The sequence below is a fragment of the Bos grunniens genome, chromosome 9, assembly GCF_055505025.1.
Source record: "Bos grunniens cultivar Pamir isolate PY7600 chromosome 9, Bosgru_T2T1.0, whole genome shotgun sequence".
NCBI classification, from domain to species: domain Eukaryota; kingdom Metazoa; phylum Chordata; class Mammalia; order Artiodactyla; family Bovidae; genus Bos; species Bos grunniens.
The window spans coordinates 84,252,396-84,274,255 of NC_141173.1; the positions used below are offsets into that span (position 1 = coordinate 84,252,396).

At 39.1% G+C, this 21,860-nt stretch overlaps 1 protein-coding gene across 1 annotated transcript in view; it reads left to right on the plus strand.

The window, feature by feature from the left end:
* GRM1 (glutamate metabotropic receptor 1) overlaps positions 1-21,860 on the plus strand; it is a 468,587-nt gene that overhangs the window by 51,623 nt on the left and 395,104 nt on the right. The window contains exons 7-8 of the mRNA XM_086316176.1: positions 308-531; positions 603-1,228. Of these exons, the coding sequence (XP_086172302.1) occupies positions 308-531; positions 603-1,228 (850 nt within the window). The remainder of the gene's footprint in view (positions 1-307; positions 532-602; positions 1,229-21,860) is intronic.

The window sequence follows — 21,860 nt, forward strand, 5'->3', positions numbered from 1 at the left end:
GAAGGAGAACACTGGGGGCAGAACGACCACCTTCCTCCTTGACCAGAGCTGTCTCTCAAGCTGTCCCCATAATATCTCAAGCCGATATTATGATGTCCTTCCAGCCCCTATCATGGAATGGGCCGGGCAATTAATAAACCATCACTGACCATAGAGCTTTGACACAGGTCCTGTGATAAGGGAGCTTTGATTTTCTTCCTCTTTTGTCTGCAGCGTCCAGCTCACTACAGCCACCACGACTTCCATTGCACCCTTGGTCAGTTTACCTTGATGCACCAGTGAAGAAAGGGGACTCGGATTCCTCTAGAGACGCCGCCAAGGCGTACAGGTGGTCGTGGAGGACCAGGAGGAGGAGGCGGAGGGGAAGGAGGAGGGGGTCCAGACGCCGAAGTCTTCGGACGATTGGTATTGGCAGGCTGGACCGAGCGGCGAGAGGCAGGCGTCGGGTCCACCCTGTGAGCGCGCAGAACCGGCTGGCTGGACCAGCGTGGGCACGCGGTTGGCGGGCTGGACGGCGTCTTCAGCACAATGGTCCGGTTCCTCTTGGTTTTCTTCCCAACTATCTTTTTGGAGATGACCCTACTCCCCAGAGGTCCCGGCAGGAAAGTGCTGCTGGCGGGAGCCTCATCTCAGCGCTCCGTGGCCAGAATGGACGGAGATGTCATCATCGGGGCCCTCTTCTCAGTCCACCACCAGCCTCCTGCCGAGAAGGTGCCCGAGAGGAAGTGTGGGGAGATTAGGGAGCAGTACGGCATCCAAAGGGTGGAGGCCATGTTCCACACTTTGGATAAGATCAACGCGGACCCGGTCCTCCTGCCCAACATCACTCTGGGCAGTGAGATCCGGGATTCCTGCTGGCACTCCTCCGTGGCTCTGGAGCAGAGCATTGAGTTCATCAGGGACTCTCTGATTTCCATTCGAGATGACAGGGACGGGCTCAACCGCTGCCTGCCGGACGGTCAGACCCTCCCCCCAGGCAGGACTAAGAAGCCCATTGCGGGCGTGATCGGCCCCGGCTCCAGCTCCGTCGCCATTCAAGTACAGAACCTGCTGCAGCTCTTTGACATCCCCCAGATCGCGTACTCTGCCACCAGCATCGATCTGAGTGACAAAACTCTATACAAATACTTCCTGAGGGTGGTCCCTTCTGACACTTTGCAGGCAAGGGCGATGCTTGACATAGTCAAGCGGTACAATTGGACCTATGTCTCCGCAGTCCACACGGAAGGTAGGCATTGCATTTGGGGAAGAAAAGTACCAGGAAAACCAGGGAATTGCACAGATGTGAGCTTGGGTTCATAGTGTTATTCCTGTTTATTTCTAGCGCCGTAGGACAGACTCTACCCTTTTCAATACATGTCCAGCCAAGCATCGCCTAGTTCTCATTCTCCTATAATAATAGTGCAGGAAAACTGTCCCTTGGTGTTTCTAGGGGTAGTAGGAAGCAAAAAGACACCAAACTCTCCATGAATAGTGCCAAATTGCAGTTTCTGGATTTACGTATTTGCTTTTCCTTGTATTCAGAGTTTATTTGCCCCTTTATACTACCCTTAAATGACTGGCTGTGGTTTTCCATGCTTAATAGATTAATCCAATGTAAGAGATTAGAAAAACAGAAAAAAAAAACTGCTGTTGCCTTAAATTGGACTTGAAAGCTTTATCTTGTCTTAAGCAGCTAAGGTGCTTCTTGGTCCTGGTGTGCCCCTCCTTCTCACACATTTAAAACTTACCTGTGAATGTTAGATTAATGAAGTCATCTTCCTCAATATACTGGATACATATTTTAAATTCTAGGGTGCCTTATAGGTACAAAGGAAAAATGAATAATTTAAAGAGTATATTATTTTTTCCTACTTAATAGGAAATTTTTTCCTACTTAAAATGGTCCATATGTCTTCACTCCCCCCAAGGATTATCTTGTTTTATGAGCAATAGCACTAATGACCTCTTGGATTTGAATTTTGGTTTCTATTTTTTTTTTCCTAACACAATGACTTTGCTTGTTAGAATTTAGACAAATTATAAATTACTAACAAAATGATACTAGATATCAGGTTTAAAATAGCTTTTAAAAGTGAAATAGATTTTACCTGAGACTAAAAGCTTTGATGTATACAATCTTACAGACATGAATTCTTAAATAATTTCTTATATATAACTTTTCTTTACTCTTCTCATCTTACCCTATACTGATTGTTGGATAAAATGAGACTGTTGAGTCATTTACTTTTAACTCCCCCAGGTTTATAGAGAAATTGAGACCCAGGTTACAAATCAATGTCCAGGACAACTCACGTGTATATGCTGGCATATGGAAGAGAATCTTGAGGTTATTGCTGCATTCATATTTCTTAATATCAGATTATTGATATAAAGGCCATATGTATGACTTCATGTTCTTTTAACAAGGTACATAATATTCAGTCACTGGTGTGAAGTCTGATATAGAAATTTAGAAGCATTCTTACTGGAGTGGTGATATGGTTATATCAATGAAAACTGATACTTTAAAGGGAACAGAGTTTTTAGGAAAAACAAAAATTATGTAGAACTATACATTATAATTTAAGACTTTAATTTTGGGGAAAAAGTGTTCCTGTTGCAATATTATGACTTCTCATAACTGACTCCTGTTTCTGAATCTGGATTTTTCTTCATGAACTTGTGTATTTCTTTTTCAGCAAAATCTTATATTACTTTTAAGACACAGATTTAAATTCAGATGTGAACTCATTACATTTTTTGCTTAGTGTTAGTTTACTGCATTTTGTTGTTTAATATTGTTTCCTCCAGTGCTTAGATGGAACATCTTTAAAGCGCGAGTTCAAAATGTGTTAATTATCAGCATTAGAGAGATCTAACAGGGAATGGCAAAATGTAGATTGAATGTGATTTATTTAATTATTTAACAGCTCTTCCTCAAATGAGCTAGATAATTGATTATAGATGTTAGAAGTGTAAACTCCTTCTTCAAGAAGATGTAATACTTTATCATTTTTACAAGGTAGTTTTATTTTCTGTATTTTATTATGTTGTTTTATTTGGGGGGGTAGACAGGAGTGGAGAAAAGACCCCCCCCCTTCCACTCTTCAATATGTTTTCCAGTTGCATCATTTTGCTAAAGTAATTGTTTATAGTGGGTTGTTTTCTGACTACTAGAGTTATCTTTTTGGAAAATTAATTGGACTTGTGTTTGCCAATTTTGTTGAGGAAAGGCCGATATTAAAATTCCACCCTTGTGTTAGTTTGGATCACTTTGTTTCCTCTCTGCCCTCTGATTTGTGTTGTGTGGTAGGGCTAATGTCCCCATAGCATTAGAATAATTGATTCCAGACTGGACTGTGTTCAAAGAACAGCATCAGAGCTAACTTTGGTGTCCATTTTATTACCAAGAAATAATGGTATTCACCTGGGCTTTAATATATGATATTTTATTTCTTCTCAAAGAGAATTTATTAGATATAATATCTGTGGAAGCTAAATTGCTTTTATTTTCTTCTGTGAAGAAATATAACAGCGTCCTTTGTATAAGCTTCAACTGAAAATGTATTTTTTTCTGAGGCTCTGCCCTCCTGCTTCTCAGGGACCCATAGTGTACTGGCCTGCAGGCACTTTCTTGCATCATTTAGTAATTTTCCTGTCTTCAGACTGATGGGGTCACCTCCTGGTGACAGTTCCCTGTCAAAAAGCAGCTAAGACCACATATCTGTGCTGTCTTTGCCATCTGGGCACATTTCAGGAGGAAAGCTAGTTTGTCTGGATATTAGCAATTTGGAGTTTAGAAATTCTGGCACCTCCAGTGACCTTCACCTCTCCTTTCTAAATGAGCCATTCTCTAGTCAATTTATCATCACAGTTTGTTTTATTAGAAGTTAGCCTAGTATAGTTAACATCAAAAGTATTAGATGACTAGTTAGTGTACTTTCATTTGTATGGTTACTATTGATTGATTTTAAAACCATAGATGAAGCATCCTATTCTTTCAAAAGTTTTATATCCCTCCTTTATTTTACTTTATATAAAAGTTAAGCTTGGAGATGTTTTCTGCTTTTGTTTTTGTTTTATTTAGGTAGAATTCAGCCATTACATTCTTTTACATACTTTCAGTCTTCCTCCATGTCATTTGTGCCACACTTGTCCTCTATTCATGACAACTGTCAGTTTAGCTGATGTAAAAAGAGGATCAGTTCACATGAAGTTACCTGCAAAGGGCTCTCCAGAAATCTTTTCAGGATTAGTTCCTGAGAGGCATATTGAAATAGGATCAAAGGAGGGCACTGAAGCAATAGAGCCTTGTCCACAAAGAAAAATGGAGTGTACTTTGGAGCAAGCTGCTCACCTGGAATGTATGTCTTTAAATATGCTAATCATAGAGTACAAAAATAGCCTACTTCTGTGAAGAATATCTCGGCCAAGGACATTGTATCTTGCCCTTCTGATAAAATGCAGATTCCCCACCCAAAACCAAATTTATCACTTCAGAAAATTTTAGAAAACAATACTTAAAAATAATCCTAGTGGATTAAATTCAAAGCTTGTATGAGTCCAATGAACAATATTCTTTGAGTCCAATAAACAGTATTCTAATAAAGAATATTAGCTTCAGAAAGTTATTTTTTTGAATTGAATACATTTCATTTCTCCTACTATTCTGTCTCATAGTGTCAGGGGAGTACTGGCATGGTAAGCGATTTAGTGATGCTGCTGTGCCCTTTCGCTTACAGTTATGTTTTTACTGTGGTGCACTTTTTTGGACATTTGCTTACACTTAATATAAGATGTGCCTTTTTTGGCTACTTTTCAAAATCTGAACTTTTTAGAAGCTTTCCTCTATTTGATATAAAACACTCTAAAATTCTAATGGCATCAGAGAAAAAAATCCTCATAAATCATAAGAACATCAGTTAACTGTTGCTTTAGCTAATGCAACGACCTACAAGAATTTTATTTTTACTAAGTATCGTATTTCCTATCTATACACCAGCAACTTTCTTTATACCTTTCTTATCTTGATTCCAACCTATTTCACTATTAGGTCACCTTAATAAATGTTCTATTTTATCACAAAATAAGGAATACAATGTCTTAAAAAGTTATTTAGGCTGACCAACTAAAGAGTCTTAAAACACCATTATTACATCTTTGCCAAAAAGTGGTTCCCATATGCCCTAAGTTTCCTAGTTGTGATTGGGATTTCTAATGAGAGTTGAAGAATATTTGACTTAAATTCATAGGCAGAGTTTCACCCATTAGTCAGTTTTTCTATTTAGTGACTTTATTCCCTGAAATTTCTGTCAACTACTGGGAATTATCCAAACAATTCAAATTTCTCTTCCATGACATATTTGGTGTTAATGAACTCTCTCTCTTTTATGCCATAGCTCACCAGTTCCTTTACCTATACATTTAAATTTTAGTTCCATTACTAACAGAGATAACTCAAATAGTTCTTAGATAAGTTATAATCCAAAAGTCATTTAAAAAATATGTGCTGCTTCTAGGCCACATCTCCTTTCTTTTATGTTTGAACAATTTTTAATAATATTATTATTATTCTAAGAGTAAGACTTTATTTTTGTTTCCTTTAAATGTAAAATTTTTAGCTTAAATCTTCCTTACCAATAAGTTCTGGAATTTTTTAAAAATTTAATTCATCTTAGCACCCCAGCTTTGTGTCCTCATGATTTGACTATATATGTTGAAACTGAGTAAGAGAGAGTTAAATGTAAATCCCTGTAGCCCTTCACCAGCAAACTACTGCTCTTGGTGGTCACTCCATCTGTTATGAATTCCCTTGACAGTAAGTTTTTTCATTACATGCCATACCACTTTATAAGATAAATAAATGGCTTAAAAGTAGGAAAATCATCACAGCACATTTACAATTTGAATAAAAAATTTACTATACCAAAAACTGTTTATAAGAAATTTGAATACTTGGTTTCAGTTACTGAGTTCTTTACACTCTAGAAAGGGATTATGGTTTGAGCACATGTAAAATGAGTATAAGCAAAGTATTACTATAGACATTTAGAAATATGAATTTATATGTGTTTAGGGAACACTGAGAGAAAATACTGGTAAGTGGAACTAGCTAAAAAAAAAGCTGGAGAAAAGAAAATTTTGATTAGTTTTTTAATATGGCATTTGTAAAAGGTAAAAGCAGTAGGAAGAATGTCCCCATTGGGGATAAAATAAGCAGATCTGCTTGGCTGGAGTGGAGATTGTGGGTCAGGAACTAATTAATAATAAAGGTAGCAACTCAAATGTGGGTCCTTTTATTCTGTGATTCCATGAGTCTTTATCAATATGAAGGACAAATAATGGAGAATCTTGAAGCCTGAGACAAAGAGTTTTCATTTAAAGAAAGAAATATCAAAGCATACCAAAATAATTTGGTATGATTCAAAGGTAGTTTAAAGAAAGTGAATTCTTTCTGAAATCTGTAGGGATGATGCATTGGACGTGGAAGAAAACCGGCCATGAAAGGTTACGTTTGTAGAATTCTAGATACTAGGCTGTTAAAAATAATTGGGAAGAATAAAAATACTTCAAAGGAATACTTTATAGGAGGATTTGATGTACCAAAGCATTAGAGACAAAGAGTCAGAGATACCTTCAGTTTTGCAATTCTGAAGGACCAGGAGAATTTTGGTGTAACTAACAGGCTTTCCGGATGGCTCAGTGGTAAAGAATCCACCTGTCAATTCAGGAGCCGCGGCTTCAACCCCTGAGTTGGAAAGATCCCCTGAAGAAGGAAATGGCAACCCACTGTAGTATTCTTTCTGGGAAATTCCATGGACAGAGGAGCCTGACAGACTATAGTCTGTAGAGTTGCAAAAGCGTTGGAAGCAACTGAGCGACTAAACACCAACAACAATAGGCCTCTAATAAGTAGGTTTCAAAACCATGATTCTTTATGTTTAAAGACATGGATTTAGATTTTAAGAGTTCAGCTTGATGTGAACTTTGGCTAAGAGCACATACATTACTAGTGAAGTGGGTATCTGTACAAAAGAAAAGTCAGGGACATTCATAAGTTACCCTATTTGTGATTTTAATAAAGTGTTCATGTCCAAGTAAACCTTGTGTACCCAGAGCCTTGGTTACCTGACTGACTAACCTGAGTACTTGAGAGCTGATTTCTTTAAACTACAACTTTTTACGTTTTAAACCTGTTACAAGATGGTCTTTGAAAATTGTATTAAAAGCTCCCTGACATCTTTTAAAGAGCATGCTGGGCTTAATAGCAACTTTTCTTGAGTATCTAAGTAATCATTCTGAATCCCAACTGTTACATGTGTTGGGGTAGTGTGATAATATTAAAGCCTTTTGAAAAACATAAAAGCCACATTCTTATAGAAAATGGCCCTCAGTTCAGTTCAGTCTCTCAGTCCTGTCTGACTCTTTGCGACCCTATGAATCGCAGCACGCCAGGCCTCCCTGTCCATCACCAACTCCCGGAGTTCACTCAAACTCACGTCCATCGAGTCAGTGATGCCATCCAGCCATCTCATCCTCTGTCGTCCCCTTCTGCTCCTGCCCCCAGTCCCTCCCAGCATCAGAGTCTTTTCCAATGAGTCAACACTTCCCATGAGGTGGCCAAAGTACTGGAGTTTCAGCTTTAGTATCATTCCTTCCAAAGAACACTCAGGACTGATCTCCTTTAGGATGGACTGGTTGGATCTGCTTGCAGGCCAAGGGACTCTCAAGAGTCTTCTCCAACACCACAGTTCAAAAGCATCAATTCTTCAGTGCTCAGCTTTCTTCACAGTCCAACTCTCACATCCATACATGACCACAGGAAAAACCATAGCTTTGACTAGATGGACCTTTGTTGGCAAAGTAATGTCTCTGCTTTTCAATATGCTATCCAGGTTGGTCATAACTTTCCTTCCAAGGAGTAAATGTCTTTTAATTTCATGGCTGCAGTCACCATCTGCAGTGATTTTGGAGCCCAGAAAAATAAAGTCTGACACTGTTTCCACTGTTTCCCCATCCATTTCCCATGAAGTGATGGGACCAGATGCCATGATCTTCGTTTTCTGAATGCTGAGCTTTAAGCCAACTTTTTCACTCTCCTCTTTCACTTTCATCAAGAGGCTTTTTAGTTCCTCTTCACTTTCTGCCATAAGGGTGGTGTCATCTGCATATCTGAGGTGATTGATATTTCTCCCGGCAATCTTGATTCCAGCTTGTGCTTCTTCCAGCCCAGCGTTTCTCATGATGTACTCTGCATAGAAGTTAAATAAGCAGGGTGACAATATACAGCCTTGATGTACTCCTTTTCCTATTTGGAAGCAGTCTGTTGTTCCATGTCCAGTTCTAACTGTTGCTTCCTGACCTGCATATAGGTTTCTCAAGAGGCAGGTCAGGTGGTCTAGTATTCCCATCTCTTTCAGAATTTCCCATGGTTTATTGTGATCCACACAGTCAAAGGCTTTGGCATAGTCAATAAAGCAGAAATAGATGTTTTTCTGGAACTCTCTTGCTTTTTCAATGATCCAGATGGTGTTTGCAATTTGATCTGTGGTTCTTCTCCCTTTCTAAAACCAGCTTGAACATCTGGAAGGTCACAGTTCACGTATTGCTGAAGCCTAGCTTGGAGAATTTTGAGCATTACGTTACTAGCGTGTGAGATGAGTGCAATCGTGCAGTAGTTTGAACATTCTTTGGCATTGCCTTTCTTTGGGATTGGAATGAAAACTGACCTTTTCCAGTCCTGTAGCCACTGTTGAGTTTTCCAAATTTGCTGGCATATTGAGTGCAGCACTTTTACAGCATCATCTTTCAGGATTTATAATAGCTCAACTGGAATTCCATCACCTCCATAGTGATGCTTTCTAAGGCCCACTTCACTTCACATTCCAGGATGTCTGGCTCTAGGTGAGTGATCACACCATTGTGATTATCTTGGTCATGAAGATCTTTTTTGTACAGTATGGATGTGAGAGTTGGACTGTGAAGAAGGCTGAGTGCTGAAGAATTGATGCTTTTGAACTGTGGTGTTGGAGAAGGCTCTTGAGAGTCCCTTGGACTGCAAGGAGATTCAACCAGTCCATTGTAAAGGAGATCAGCCCTGGGATTTCTTTGGAAGGAATGATGCTAAAGCTGAAACTCCAGTACTTTGGCCACCTCATGTGAAGAGTTGACTCATTGGAAAAGACTCTGATGCTGGGAGGGATTGGGGGCAGGAGGAGAAGGGGACGACAGAGGATGAGATGGCTGGATGGCATCACTGACTCGATGGACATGAGTCTGGGTGAACTCTGGGAGTTGGTGATGGACAGGGAGGCCTGGCGTGCTACGATTCATGGGGTCACAAAGAGTCGGACACGACTGAGCGACTGATCTGATCTGATCTGATCTGTGTATTATAGCCACCTCTTCTTAATATCTTCTGCTTCTGTTAGGTCCCTACCATTTCTGTCCTTTATTGAGCCCATCTTTGCATGAAGTGTTCCCTTGGTATCTCTAATTTTCTTGAAGAGATCTCTAGTCTTTCTCATTCTGTTGTTTTCCTCTATTTCTTGGCACTGATTGCTGAGGAAGGCTTTCTGATCTCTCCTTGTTATTCTTTGGAACTCTGCATTCAGATGCTTATATCTTTCCTTTTCTCCTTTGCTTTTCACTTCTCTTCTTTTCACAGCTATTTGTAAGGCCTCCTCAGCCAGCCATTTTGCTTTTTTGCATTTTGTTTGCCATGGGGATGGTCTTGATCTCTGTCTCCTGTACAATGTCACAACCTTAGTCTATAGTTCATCAGGTACTCTATCTATCAGATCTAGTCCCTTAAATCTATTTCTCACTTCCACTGTATAATCATAAGGGATTTGATTTAGGTCATACCTGAATGATCTAGTGGTTTTCCCTACTTTTTTCAGTTTCAGTCTTAATTTGGCAATAAGGAGTTCGTTATCTGAGCCACAGTCAGCTCCCGGTCTTGTTTTTGCTGACTGTGTAAAGCTTCTCCATCTTTGGCTGCAAAGAATATAATCAATCTGATTTCAGTGTTGACCATCTGGTGATGTCCATGTGTAGAGTCTTGTCTTGTGTTGTTGGAAGAGGGTGTTTGCTATGACCAGTGCTTTCTCTTGGTAAAACTCTATCAGCCTTTGCCTTGCTTCATTCCGTACTCCAAGGCCAAATTTGCCTGTTACTCCAGGTGTTTCTTGACTTCCTACTTTTGCATTCCAGTCCCCTATAATGAAAAGGACATCTTTTTTTTTTTGGGGGGGGGTGGTGTTAGTTCTGAAAGATCTTGTAGGTCCTCATAGAACCATTCAACTTCAGCTTCTTCAGCATTACTTGTTAGGGCATACGCTTGCATTACTGTGATATTGAATGGTTTGCCTTGGAAACGAACAGAGATCATTCTGTCGTTTTTGAGATTGCATTTAAGTACTGCATTTTGGACTCTTTTGTTGACCATGATGGCTACTCCATTTCTTCTGAGGGATTCCTGCCCGCAGTAGTAGATATAATGGTCATCTAAGTTAAATTCACCCTTTCCAGTCCATTTTAGTTCGCTGATTCGTAGAATGTTGACGTTCACTCTTGCCTTCTCCTGTTTGACTACTTTCAATTTGCCTTGATTCATGGACCTAACATTCCAGGTTCCTATGCAATATTGCTCTTTATAGCATCGGACCTTGCTTCTATCACCAGTCACATCCACAGCTGGGTATTGTTTTTGCTTTGGCTCCATCCCTTCATTCTTTCTGGAGTTATTTCTCCACCTCTCTCCAGTAGCATATTGGCACCTACCGACCTGGGGAGTTCCTCTTTCAGTATCCTACCATTTTGCCTTTTCATACTGTTCATGGGGTTCTCAAGGCAAGAATACTGAAGTAGTTTTCCATTCCCTTCTCCAGTGGACCACATTCTGTCAGACCTCTCCACCATGACCTGCCCGTCTTGGGTGGCCCCACAGGGCATGGCTTAGTTTCATTGAGTTAGACCAGGCTGTGGTCCGTGTGATTAGATTGACTATTTTTCTGTGAGTATGGTTTCAGTGTGTCTGCCCTCTGATGCCCTCTCGCAACACTTACCATCTTACTTGGGTTTCTCTTACCTTGGACGTGGGGTTGCTCCCGAAAATGGCCCTAGGTTGCCATATTTTGAGTTCCTGTCTTTGTCATTTTCTCTATATTGACTAGACTTATTAAGCCATTTTCTAAGTTATTTTATCAGTGTTTAGTTAACAGGCACTATGTACAAAGGACTAAGGTGAAATCCAAAGATGAAAAAAGGAGGCATTTTTATTATTTTGAGAAAGCTTGAACTCTTCTTGATTTTTCTGCCAAACCATCTATCACCCTGTGAGTCTGTTTGCTTTGGAACAAATTTTATAAGTAGCTGGCAGGCATAGGGTAGTTGGTGATAGAGACTTCTATTTTGTGTTTCTATTATGTGGCTTGGCAGTTGCCAGTCCTCTTCAAGCACTAAAATTTTTTCTCCTAGTGGTCTATGGAGCTAATATACAATGGCGATTTTTATGGACTTTTAATAACTTTCTGGGCAGTGGCTAGAGTGGCGTCATTATAAAGAGATTTGTCAGAAACCATATTTTCATCATGCCATGTAAGACCACAGTGGGCTAGGGGCATAACCAAGGAGACAATAGTTTAGTAAGCACCTACAACCATTGAAAAAACCAACTCATAGTGCGTGCTGTTTTGATATTAGATTGGAAGCAACATCTCAGTAGGAGAGTGTTGTCAGTTTTCAGAGAAGCTGTAGTTGAAAATTAGAGTCAGTCTGAGACATAAAGTCTTGTCAAAATGATGTAGCTGTCTTATCCATTAAAGAGCTATCATTAGATTTTAAACTTATGTGGAAATATTTACGTATTTTATGTGTGCAAGTTCTACTTATTTTTCATGCTTAATTGCCTTCTATAAATGTCTACAACATTTTAAAAGACAATTTTCATGAAAAATTATAATTTTAATTTTCTTCAGTCTCATGGGAAGATTTACTTTCTTAAATTTAAGACGTTGGGGTTCAAATATGGCAGTAATGTTTTTATGAAGGATACTGGTGCAAGCAGATATCCTTGGTGATCAGATATCTTCATTTATCAATTTAGGATCATCTATTTGAATTACTTCATGGCCAACGAATTGAAGATTCAAGGCAGTTATCTAAATGATTCAGATAAAAGTCTTAATTGGCAGTTGAAATGCAAGACAATTTGGGGGAGCATTGTTTTGTTTGCCAAGCAACTCTATTTGCTTTCTAATGAACATATGACCTTTTATTCATTGATAAATTCATTTGTCTATTACATGTCAGACATTGGTCTTGGTGCTTGGAACATATAAATTAAAATAATAATAGTTATTTTTATGATTATTTCATTATTGTTACTATTGTCCCTAAGGGTCCCATAGTCTGTGGAAGAAACAGAAATATATAGGTGGTTAAAGGCTTATGGGTTCCAGAAAGTACATTTAAACACTTAGAAAATAAATGGATAAAAGACTATGAAAATAGTATACATTCATCTCAGTTTTATGTATAAAATGGGAATGATAATCACTACCATGTCATTTGCCTCACAGCAGTGTTTCAGAGAACAAGGAGATGGTGTGTATAATGAGGCTTCATCTGTTTTTCTTAAACTGCCATCAGTTAGCCCTTCTTAGCTGAAGAAAATTGAACAAGTATGTGAAATCAGTTAATAAGGTGAAGATTTTTGATCCTAAAACTTAGTAGCAAAAGATAAAAATCCAGTTTATGGTTAAGATAAATATTCAGTTTGTGCTATAGGTTTTAGGAACCTTTCTCATGCTGCAAATGAGAAAACAAAAGCCCAAAATGACCTTCCTAAGACCATAGGATTCATTAGTAACAAAGCTAGGATTAATTCAGCTTCATGTGAGATACTTTTGTAAGCCAAATATTGATTGATTTGTAATTTTTAAATCACATGAGCCACCCTCATGCATTCCTCTCTTTTGTTGAGGTTTATATCAGCCAATCCAGCTATGTTCTTCCCAACTTTGCTGCAGTCAATTAGCAGCTTCCAAGAGACTCTTCTGTCACTGGAAACTCATTCTCACTGCTGAGAGTCTTCCTTTCAATACTCCTGGGTGATCCCAGCATTCGCATGGGTGACCCATTGATACTTATCCTCATAGATCATTGATCTCAACTCTGTGTCCTTCACCTTCACTTCAGCGGCCCACTTACTCTGTCCAGCCTGGCACCTTGAGCTCACCAAGGACTCTTCTAGCTCTAAACTCTTAAACACCAAAAAGCTTTTGAACAATACAAGCCTCCTTAACTCCTCTTGTTTCCAGCTCACCTGCTCTCCACCTTTCCCTGGAAAATCTGCATCAAACTGTTTTATTTGATCTGATTTCTTCTCTAGATCTGAGCAACTCTATTTCTATATTTGTGCTTGTTACCAGCTTGTAAAAGAGCTCCTTTTTCAGAGAAAATGAACTTCCAGCTTAAAGTGTCTACTCCACAAGAAACTCTGGCTGAGGGGATTATAAATGTGTCATTTTCCTCTCAGCCCTTTCAATGCAGAAAATAAAGCCCAGGAAGGAGGACTTTTTTTTTTTTTTTTTTTTAAGAAAGAAGGAAATATTCCATCCCTCTGAGGGCTGTGGTCAAGAGTGGGAGATCACATTTGCTCAGACGGCTCTGCAGTGCCATCTCTATAGCAAGTAACCAGGGATGCTGAAGAGTGAAGAAGGATGAGAAGATTTAAAAAAGGATGAGTACAGGTGGATTTCAGGGGTCAGGGGTAGAACTGACACAAAGATTTCTTGGAATCAGCCACATTTAGAGAGCCATCAGGGTAAAAATGTTCACAAACAATCCCTTAGGTTTACTGTGCAGATGAAACGAGTCAGGGTTGTGTGTAGCTCAGATATGCTGTATATATCAGATCTTGTTCTCATAAGGCCATTCAAACCTTAAATAAGATGTCCTTAGTCCAGGAGATCCTGCATGAAGTAAATACAGGAATGTATTGGGGTAAGCATGTGCAAATAAAGAGAGAAGGGGGTATATCTTGGTAATTTGCTAACTTTGAGCAGCACATTCAGTTTTTCATTCTTTCCTTCATAACAATTGCATCCATAGCATGTGGCTCTAAGTGAAAGTCCTTTGGCTATTTGATTATTCTATAGTCATTCTATAATTGTTGCTGTATACAATGAAGCAGTTTCCTCTGTTCTCTGTGGTGCTCTAACACATTATATAATTTGTACATTATGAAGGGAAGAACAAAAAGATTAGTAGACAAATTGCCAACAGTATGTTCAAGAGAAGAAACTGTTTACAGTAGCATTTAACAAGTGATTTGAGGATATCAAGACAGTGAAAACAAATTATGATAAATAATATCACTTTTTATGGGATAAATATGTATATAATACTATTTTACTTTTTGGTCAATAGATATGATTCTGTAGGTTAAAAAAAAAAGACATTTTCAAATCTCTCTCTTAATTAAGTAAATGTTAGTGAGCATCTTCTCTGGACAAGGCCCTCTGCTATAGTCACTGATGCCCAGAGATAGATAAACTATAGATAATCCCTCTGTCAGGAAGTTCACCATATAATGATTACCATTCAGTACAACCATAGGAGTAGACATGAATTAGAGACATAACAGGCAGAAGTGTGACTAGCTTTTTAGCTTTAGGGAGATTAGGATTTAGTGACTGATTGGCTATGAGGGTTAGGGAGGATGTCTAGAATGACTCTCAGGTTTCCATTTACAGATTAGGAAAACAAGAGTTTTGGACTGGTTCAGTAGGAGGTAACTGCTGTTGCTAAGTCACTTCAGTTGTGTCTGACTCTGTGCGACCCCATAGATGGCAGCCCACCAGGCTCCCCCGTCCCTGGGATTCTCCAGGCAAGAACACTGGAGTGGGTTGCCATTTCCTTCTCCAATGAGGCAACTATGGGACAATAAAGTTGAGAGACCTCATAGGCCGAATATCTGAAAAGGGAAGTAGATTTGAGATTTGTCATCAAATTGCTGTGGTTAATACCACAGAAGTAGATGAAATTGCCAACAGAGAGGATATAGAGTGAAAAGAGAAGAGAGCTAAGGGCAGAACTTTAAGAAAGGTTAAAATTAAGAAGAGGATCCAGAAAGGGGATGGAGAAGGGACAGTCAGAAAACTAGAAGGAGAAAGAGGAAGAACCAGGAAAGAGTCAGACATCCCAGAAGGCAAGGTAGGAGAAAGTTTCAAGAGAACAGTGACAAATATCACCGAGCTGACAAGGAAGGAAGGGTTATACAAATGATTCTCCATACGAGTAGCCTCCATTTCTTCCTTGTATCTGCCTGTCAAGAATCTCTTAGTTTCTAAACCCAGTGGAAGAGCAGAGGCCAGGAGGAAATGGAGATGGCAGGTGTACAGCATTATTCCCAGAGACTGAGGAGGGAAAGTGAGACACAGCATGGTACTTAGACAGAAATGCACTTCCAAGTGAAACAGTTTCTAGGTTGAGAAAGTTTTAAGCAGTTTTAAGGGATGATGAGAAAGAGCGGTAGAAAGGGAAAATTTGAAGATAATTGATGAAGCAAAGTTGCTGAGGAAGCAAGACGAAATTGTGGTTGGGCCACACTTGAATGGGAGAAGACTTTCCTCTTGGTGGTGGTACTGTTATGTTTGGGAAAGGAGAGCAAAGAAGGGGTAACCTTTGTTTTCTCAATTATTCAGGGAGGCAGATAGAAAGGGATAGGGAATATGTCAAACACAAATAGAGTAAATTTTTAGAGAACCCACCTGTTACTGGGAACTATGAACTTCTAGTACAGTCAATTCAGTCTGTTCTGATATTCTTTCCAGTAGTGTATAGACCTCAGATACAAGGAAGGAGTCTCAGTTTTCATAGCAGTTCATTATCTTGGCCACCTGCTGGCCCAATATCCAAACACCAGAATATTTCTCTAGTTAATTACATAGGATACTAGGTGCTTACCAGAGATCATAGCCTAGAATTACACTTTACCCAACTCCTGTCACAGGCCAGATGAAGGAACTGTAAATTAAAAATATCATCTAAGAGATGATTATCAACCACTTTGTATATATTAGGTTTCCAGAATACCAAATACTTAACTCTATTTACTCTTCCTAAAGAATAGCATTTTCTAAATTGCATTTTAATACTATCCTTTTTTGTTTCTTAATGGTCAGAACAAGAATTGGAAATGTAAATAATGTTTTGTAATTTTCACACTTTTTGCTGTTGAAGATATTATTGTGTTGTTCAATGCCCCTTATATAAAACTCACTGTTAACAATTCATTTTAGACATTAATATGATGAAATAACTTCTTTTGCTTCAAGAATTGACATGTTTCATCTTAAATTGTAATGAGGGTATTGCATTTTCCCTATTTCTTATTGCCTACCAGGAAGCTCAAACCTAAATTTGATGTTCAAGCACAGAAAATGTTTAGTTTGTATGTGTAGATATTAGCATCTTCCACCTTACTTCAGCAGCACTACTTTATAATTTTTATAATTTCAAAACCCCTCAAGTCTATTTTTAAGAGGAACGAGGGTATTAATACATACACATGTACATGAAAATCTTCCCTGGTGGCTCAGCGGTAAAGAGGGGATGCAGGAGACGAGTTTTTGATCCCTGAGTCAGGAAGATCCCTTGGAGGAGGGCATGGCAACCCACTCTAGTATTCTTGCCTGGAGAATCCCATGGACAGAGGAGCCTGGCAGGCTGTAGTCTCTAGGGTCACAAAGAGCTGGACATGACTGAAGCGGCTGAGCATGTACACACATGTACGTGAAAGGAACTCTAATGTAGATATAAATCCCTATTGAAGTAACCATATGTTAGGAAACAGTAATAGAGGCTGAGAGGTTTTCTTAACTGTAGAAGGTTGGGTGGTTATGTTACACTCACAGTTGAGTATACTAAAGATGGAAGAAAATTTCTTGTGTGTTCAGTGTGACAGAAGAATTTTTGAGCATTGATCATGTACCAGAGGAGAAAGATACTCCTTCAGATTAGTGAAAAATGCCTGGGCTCATGGGTCCTCTGCCCACTGCTGCCTTTTCCTTTTTTTCGGTGCATTCTGGGGTCTGCTATGTGACTGTGCTGGGGTATTATGCCTGGTTTTGGTAGGGTGTATGTGTGGGTGAAACATTCTCTTTTCCATGATGAACACTGAGTAGGGATGCTGTGCCTCTGTGAATTTACAACAGCCTTTCCCCCTGTTATTCTTAGGAAAAGGTAAATATGTTTATAAAGTGACTGTTCAGTGACATATGGATAGTTAGCTTGCTTTTTACCCCTTTCCTAGCTTTTCCTGCTGTTCTCATGTGCCTGCCAGACCATAGTTTCCTGGGGAACTAAGCTTGATGTAGGATGAGACATCAAAAAGACCCTATGTCTCTTAGGCCTGTTAGGAAAGACCATCATTTAATCACAGTATAGAGGGAGGGCCTATGCATTAATATATGGGAGGCATGACTTGCCTTTTGTTTTTGATTATATATGCTAGGTTTGAAACCATGAAAATGCAAATTTCATTTTTTCTTCTATGTACAAGCCAAAGAAGTGCTTAGTATGCAATATCCTTGATCTGTCATTTTAAAAGTAAAATTTTACTTGGACAGAAGCAACTTCTTAAAAATTGAAAAAAAAAAGGAATGGATGATTAATTTTTGAAGTGCTTATATTCTCCTTTTTAGTAGATTATTTTTAGGCTATTCTAGATGCAGAGGAATGCATTAGAGCCGTGCTTCTCAAACATTAGCATGTATACGAATCATCTGGAAACTTGATAAATTGCAGATTCTGATTCAGTACCTGAGAGTCTGCATTTCTACTAGGCTCTCAGGTAATGTTGATACTGCTGATCCATTTACCACAATGGAGGTAGAGCCTCTGGAAGCCCCTTCTGATAATATGTATCATATGGCAATGCACTGTGATGGTTTATGAATTATTTTCCTTCAGAATCATTTATACATGTCTCAAGGCAATACTCTATCTTCCTGAAATGGGCAAGAAAATGACTTTTAAAATGTGGTGCATATATAGAAAATTATGCTAAAGATATTCATTCACTTCTTACAATCAATGCTTTTTAAATATGCATTAACTAGCCTGAAGAATTGCTGAATGTGGCATTGAAGTTAATCAAATTTCTGGTTAAATGTAAGCAATCTCTTATTAGAATACCCTGCCCCAATAGATTATATCCCTTGATGAAAGGTACATTTTTAGAGTGTGGGTTCTTTGTTTTGTTGATTTCACTGACGAGTCTCCAGCAATTAAAACAGTGCCTCACACACAGAAGACATTCTATAAATATTTGTTTAATTGAATTAAGTGGGGAAGGTTGTTTCAGCCCCCTTTTATGCCTGAAAGAGGTTTGATGATTTAAGAGCTTGCAGTTTCACTTCAGTTTTCATCACCCCCCATCAATGTAAATGGAATAAGACAGTAGACTAATTATTCTGTTTCTGAGGACCAGCAACCTTGAAAGCATTTGGTTGTTACCCAGTTCTTCATAAATAAGTTTTCTTTTTGTTTGGTTCTTTCTTATAATAGTGGAATAAAGCAAAGAACATATCCAATTAATTGTATGTTTCTTGGGTAAATTCTTAATTAATATCCATCTTCACCACTTTTCACTTTTCTAATTATTAAGGAAAAACCACTACATTTACTGTCAGTTAAAACTTAAAGTTGTTATATTTTTCTCATTTTCTTCCCTTTTATGAATAATAGTGTTCAGTACCAATATTCCCTGTAGTACCCACATGTAGTAGTGTACTGAGTGCGAGGACCAGGGTTTTGCTCACTTCCACTGGCTACCCCCGTGACTCTGGATGAACCAACGCACCACCTTAAGTCTGTGGTTTCATCTATAAAGGATCAGGAATGCCTTTCTTCCAGGCCTCCTATGAGGTTCATATGAGCTGATATGGAGTTATTTTGAACCTGTAAAATTTCATATAAATATAGCTAGTTGTGTTATACAATGAAAACTTGAAAGTGTTAGTCGCTCAGTCATGTCCAACTCTTTGCAACCCCATGGACTATAGCCCACCATGCTCCTCTGTCCGTGGAGCAAGAATTCTCCAGGCAAGAATACTGGAGTGGGTAGCCATTCCCTTCTCCAGGGAATCTTTCCAACCTAGGGATTGAACTCGGGTCTCCCACATTGCAGGCAGGTTCTTTACCATCTCAGCCACCAGGGAAGCCCATATGAGAAAATTAATTTTTTAAAATATATTTATTTTTAAAAAAGATTTCTTTATTTTACTTGTGGCTGTGCTGGGTCTTCGGTGCTTAACGTGGGCTTTTCTCTAGTTGTGAAGAGTGGGGACCACTCTCTGGTTGTGGTGCTTGGTCTCTTACTGTGGTGGCTTTACGGGCTCTTGGGATCATGGGCTTCAGTAGTTGCAGCACGTGGGCTCAGTAGTTGTGGCTCCCAGACTCCAGAGCACAGGCTCAATAGTGTGGTGCATGGCTTAGTTACTCCACAGCATGTGTGATCTTCCCAGAACAAGGATGGGACCTATGTCTCCTGCATTGGCAGGTAGACTCTTCACCATTGAGCCACCAGGGAAGCCCCCCTTAATTATTAACAACTATCTTCTGGCCTCTGCTTTTCCCCCAAAGTTGTAAGCAGTCACTTCTATTTACCATTTATTTAGAATGATATGAGTTTGTGTTGAAGTAAACATTTGTCTAAGTCCCTGATTTGAAAAATTAGGTGACTTAGCTGAGGTTGCACACAGAGAAAAGACTTTTACTGCAGCCCAGCTTTTGCTCTCTATAACCACTGAAGCATCTCCACATCATTTACCTTCATATACTATTCCTACTTTCCAATCTTTTTCTTCTGTTACCTGGAAGGGCAAATGCCAGCTTTATATCAATGAGCCAATCAGTTAATTCACTTATTCAACAAATACTGATCCTGCTAATCATCTAGTAGTTTTCTAGGCATCAGAATTCAAAAATGAATCTAGATTGCAGAGGTTAATCAAGTTTGGTAACATCAGCAAATACCCATAAGAAATTGTCAGCTATTTTATTTATAGTAAAAAGGTATTTATGAATATATATATTCTTATTATTCTACAGCAAAACAATAATGTCTATGTTTCCAGACTTTATGAATATTCTATACTTCCTGTAATTGCTTATGGTCCAGAAGGAGAGAGAGAAAAATAATTATTGCCACATTGATGGAGCATGGATGAGAAGAGGATGAGGAAAGGATGTGGAGTTGTGGAACAGCTGACCTGAAAAGTAGATGCAGATGTCAGAGTGCTGAGAGTGTCAGAGTTTTTGAACTTGTCCTCCATCTGCTAATTTAGCGAAAATAGTGTGGCCCCTTTTTGCAAGTCCCTATTCATCACTTATAAGGACTTATTTTTAACTGTTCCTGCCCACTCATTTTTCTTGTCCTTTTCCCCTCCTTGAAGAATTTGTGCTAGACTGTGACACCTTTGCAAGGAATCCACCGTCTTGTTTGTCTGGCAAAACGTCATTAATCACACACTCTATTTACATTTTCTTAGCAATGTAAAGATTTTTACTGTGGAAAGAAATCATTACAACGCTTTGCAGCTAGAGTTGCGGCCTCTGTGGACATGTGGCCCGCCTCTCAGTGAAGCAAAAGGCATATTACAAGCTGGTTTCTCAGCTGTGAAATGCCACTACTTAGGTCACATGCTTCAGTTAAAAAAACTGCCAGGAGCAACGCCTTCTTCTTGGCAGAGAGGCGTGCCACCTGTCACCCAAAGCTGCCGTCCCCTCTGGCATCATGCACGGGTAACTTTGATTCACTTCTGCATATGCGAAGGTTGTGTTCTCTGCCTTTTGCAGTGTATTTCTCCATGGTATTTATTTAAGTAGGATTTACTCTGGTGCTCACTGGATTGGGGGTTATTGCTCATTCATACGGGGGCCAAGTCTTAATCTAGAAGAATAGCTGTAATCTTTGGGAATAGCACTTAATTGAAAATGTAAATTGTCTTACATGTGAAAGATGTCATTTGACAGGCATATTTCCACTCGACACCTAGCCTTGAAGCCACCCTTGGTGACACGACAAGATCCCACCTTATGCCACTCCTTAATAGCATACAAGAATTCTTGGAAATCGACCTTAGGGAACACATATTCTGGGTTCACTAGAGACTTTGTCCCATAACTTTTAAGGCAAACAAAGCAAGAAACATGCATTCATATTCTCACAAGCAGGTAAAACACTTTTTACAGAATGTACCTTATTCCAGATTTCCTCCAAATCTCTGGAAGTTCTGACAGGGTGTCAAGGACCAAGTAAGTACTGGATTAATACATGTTGAATGAATAACCAAGTGGTGGTCTGTTACAAGGTAATCGAATTGGCGTTTTGGGCTGGCAGGGCTTCCCAGGTGGTGTAGTGCTAAGGAACCCACCTGGCAATGCAGGAGACATAAGAGATGCAGAATTAATCCCTGGGTTGGGAAGATCCCCTGGAGGAGAACACAGCAACCCACTCCATTATTCTTGCTTGCAGAATCCCATGGAAAGAAGAGCCTGGCAAGCTACAATTCACAGGGTTGCAAAGAGTTGGACATGGTGATTTAGCATAGCACATGATGTTGGGAACCTTTGACTTCCTATTTCTCTAAGAATATATTAAAAGAAAACCAACAATGCCTTACCTTTATGAAGAGATAAAGATTCATTCTGCCATAATAATGCCATCCTGACACAAGTAACAAACTTAGTAGTTTACAACATGTTTTCCCTTGCATTTTTGAGTGGCTCAAGAAAAAAAAAACTATATTAAAATGCATATCTTCCAAGCTTTTTTTGAATATAATTCTCATTTTGTAGTATCT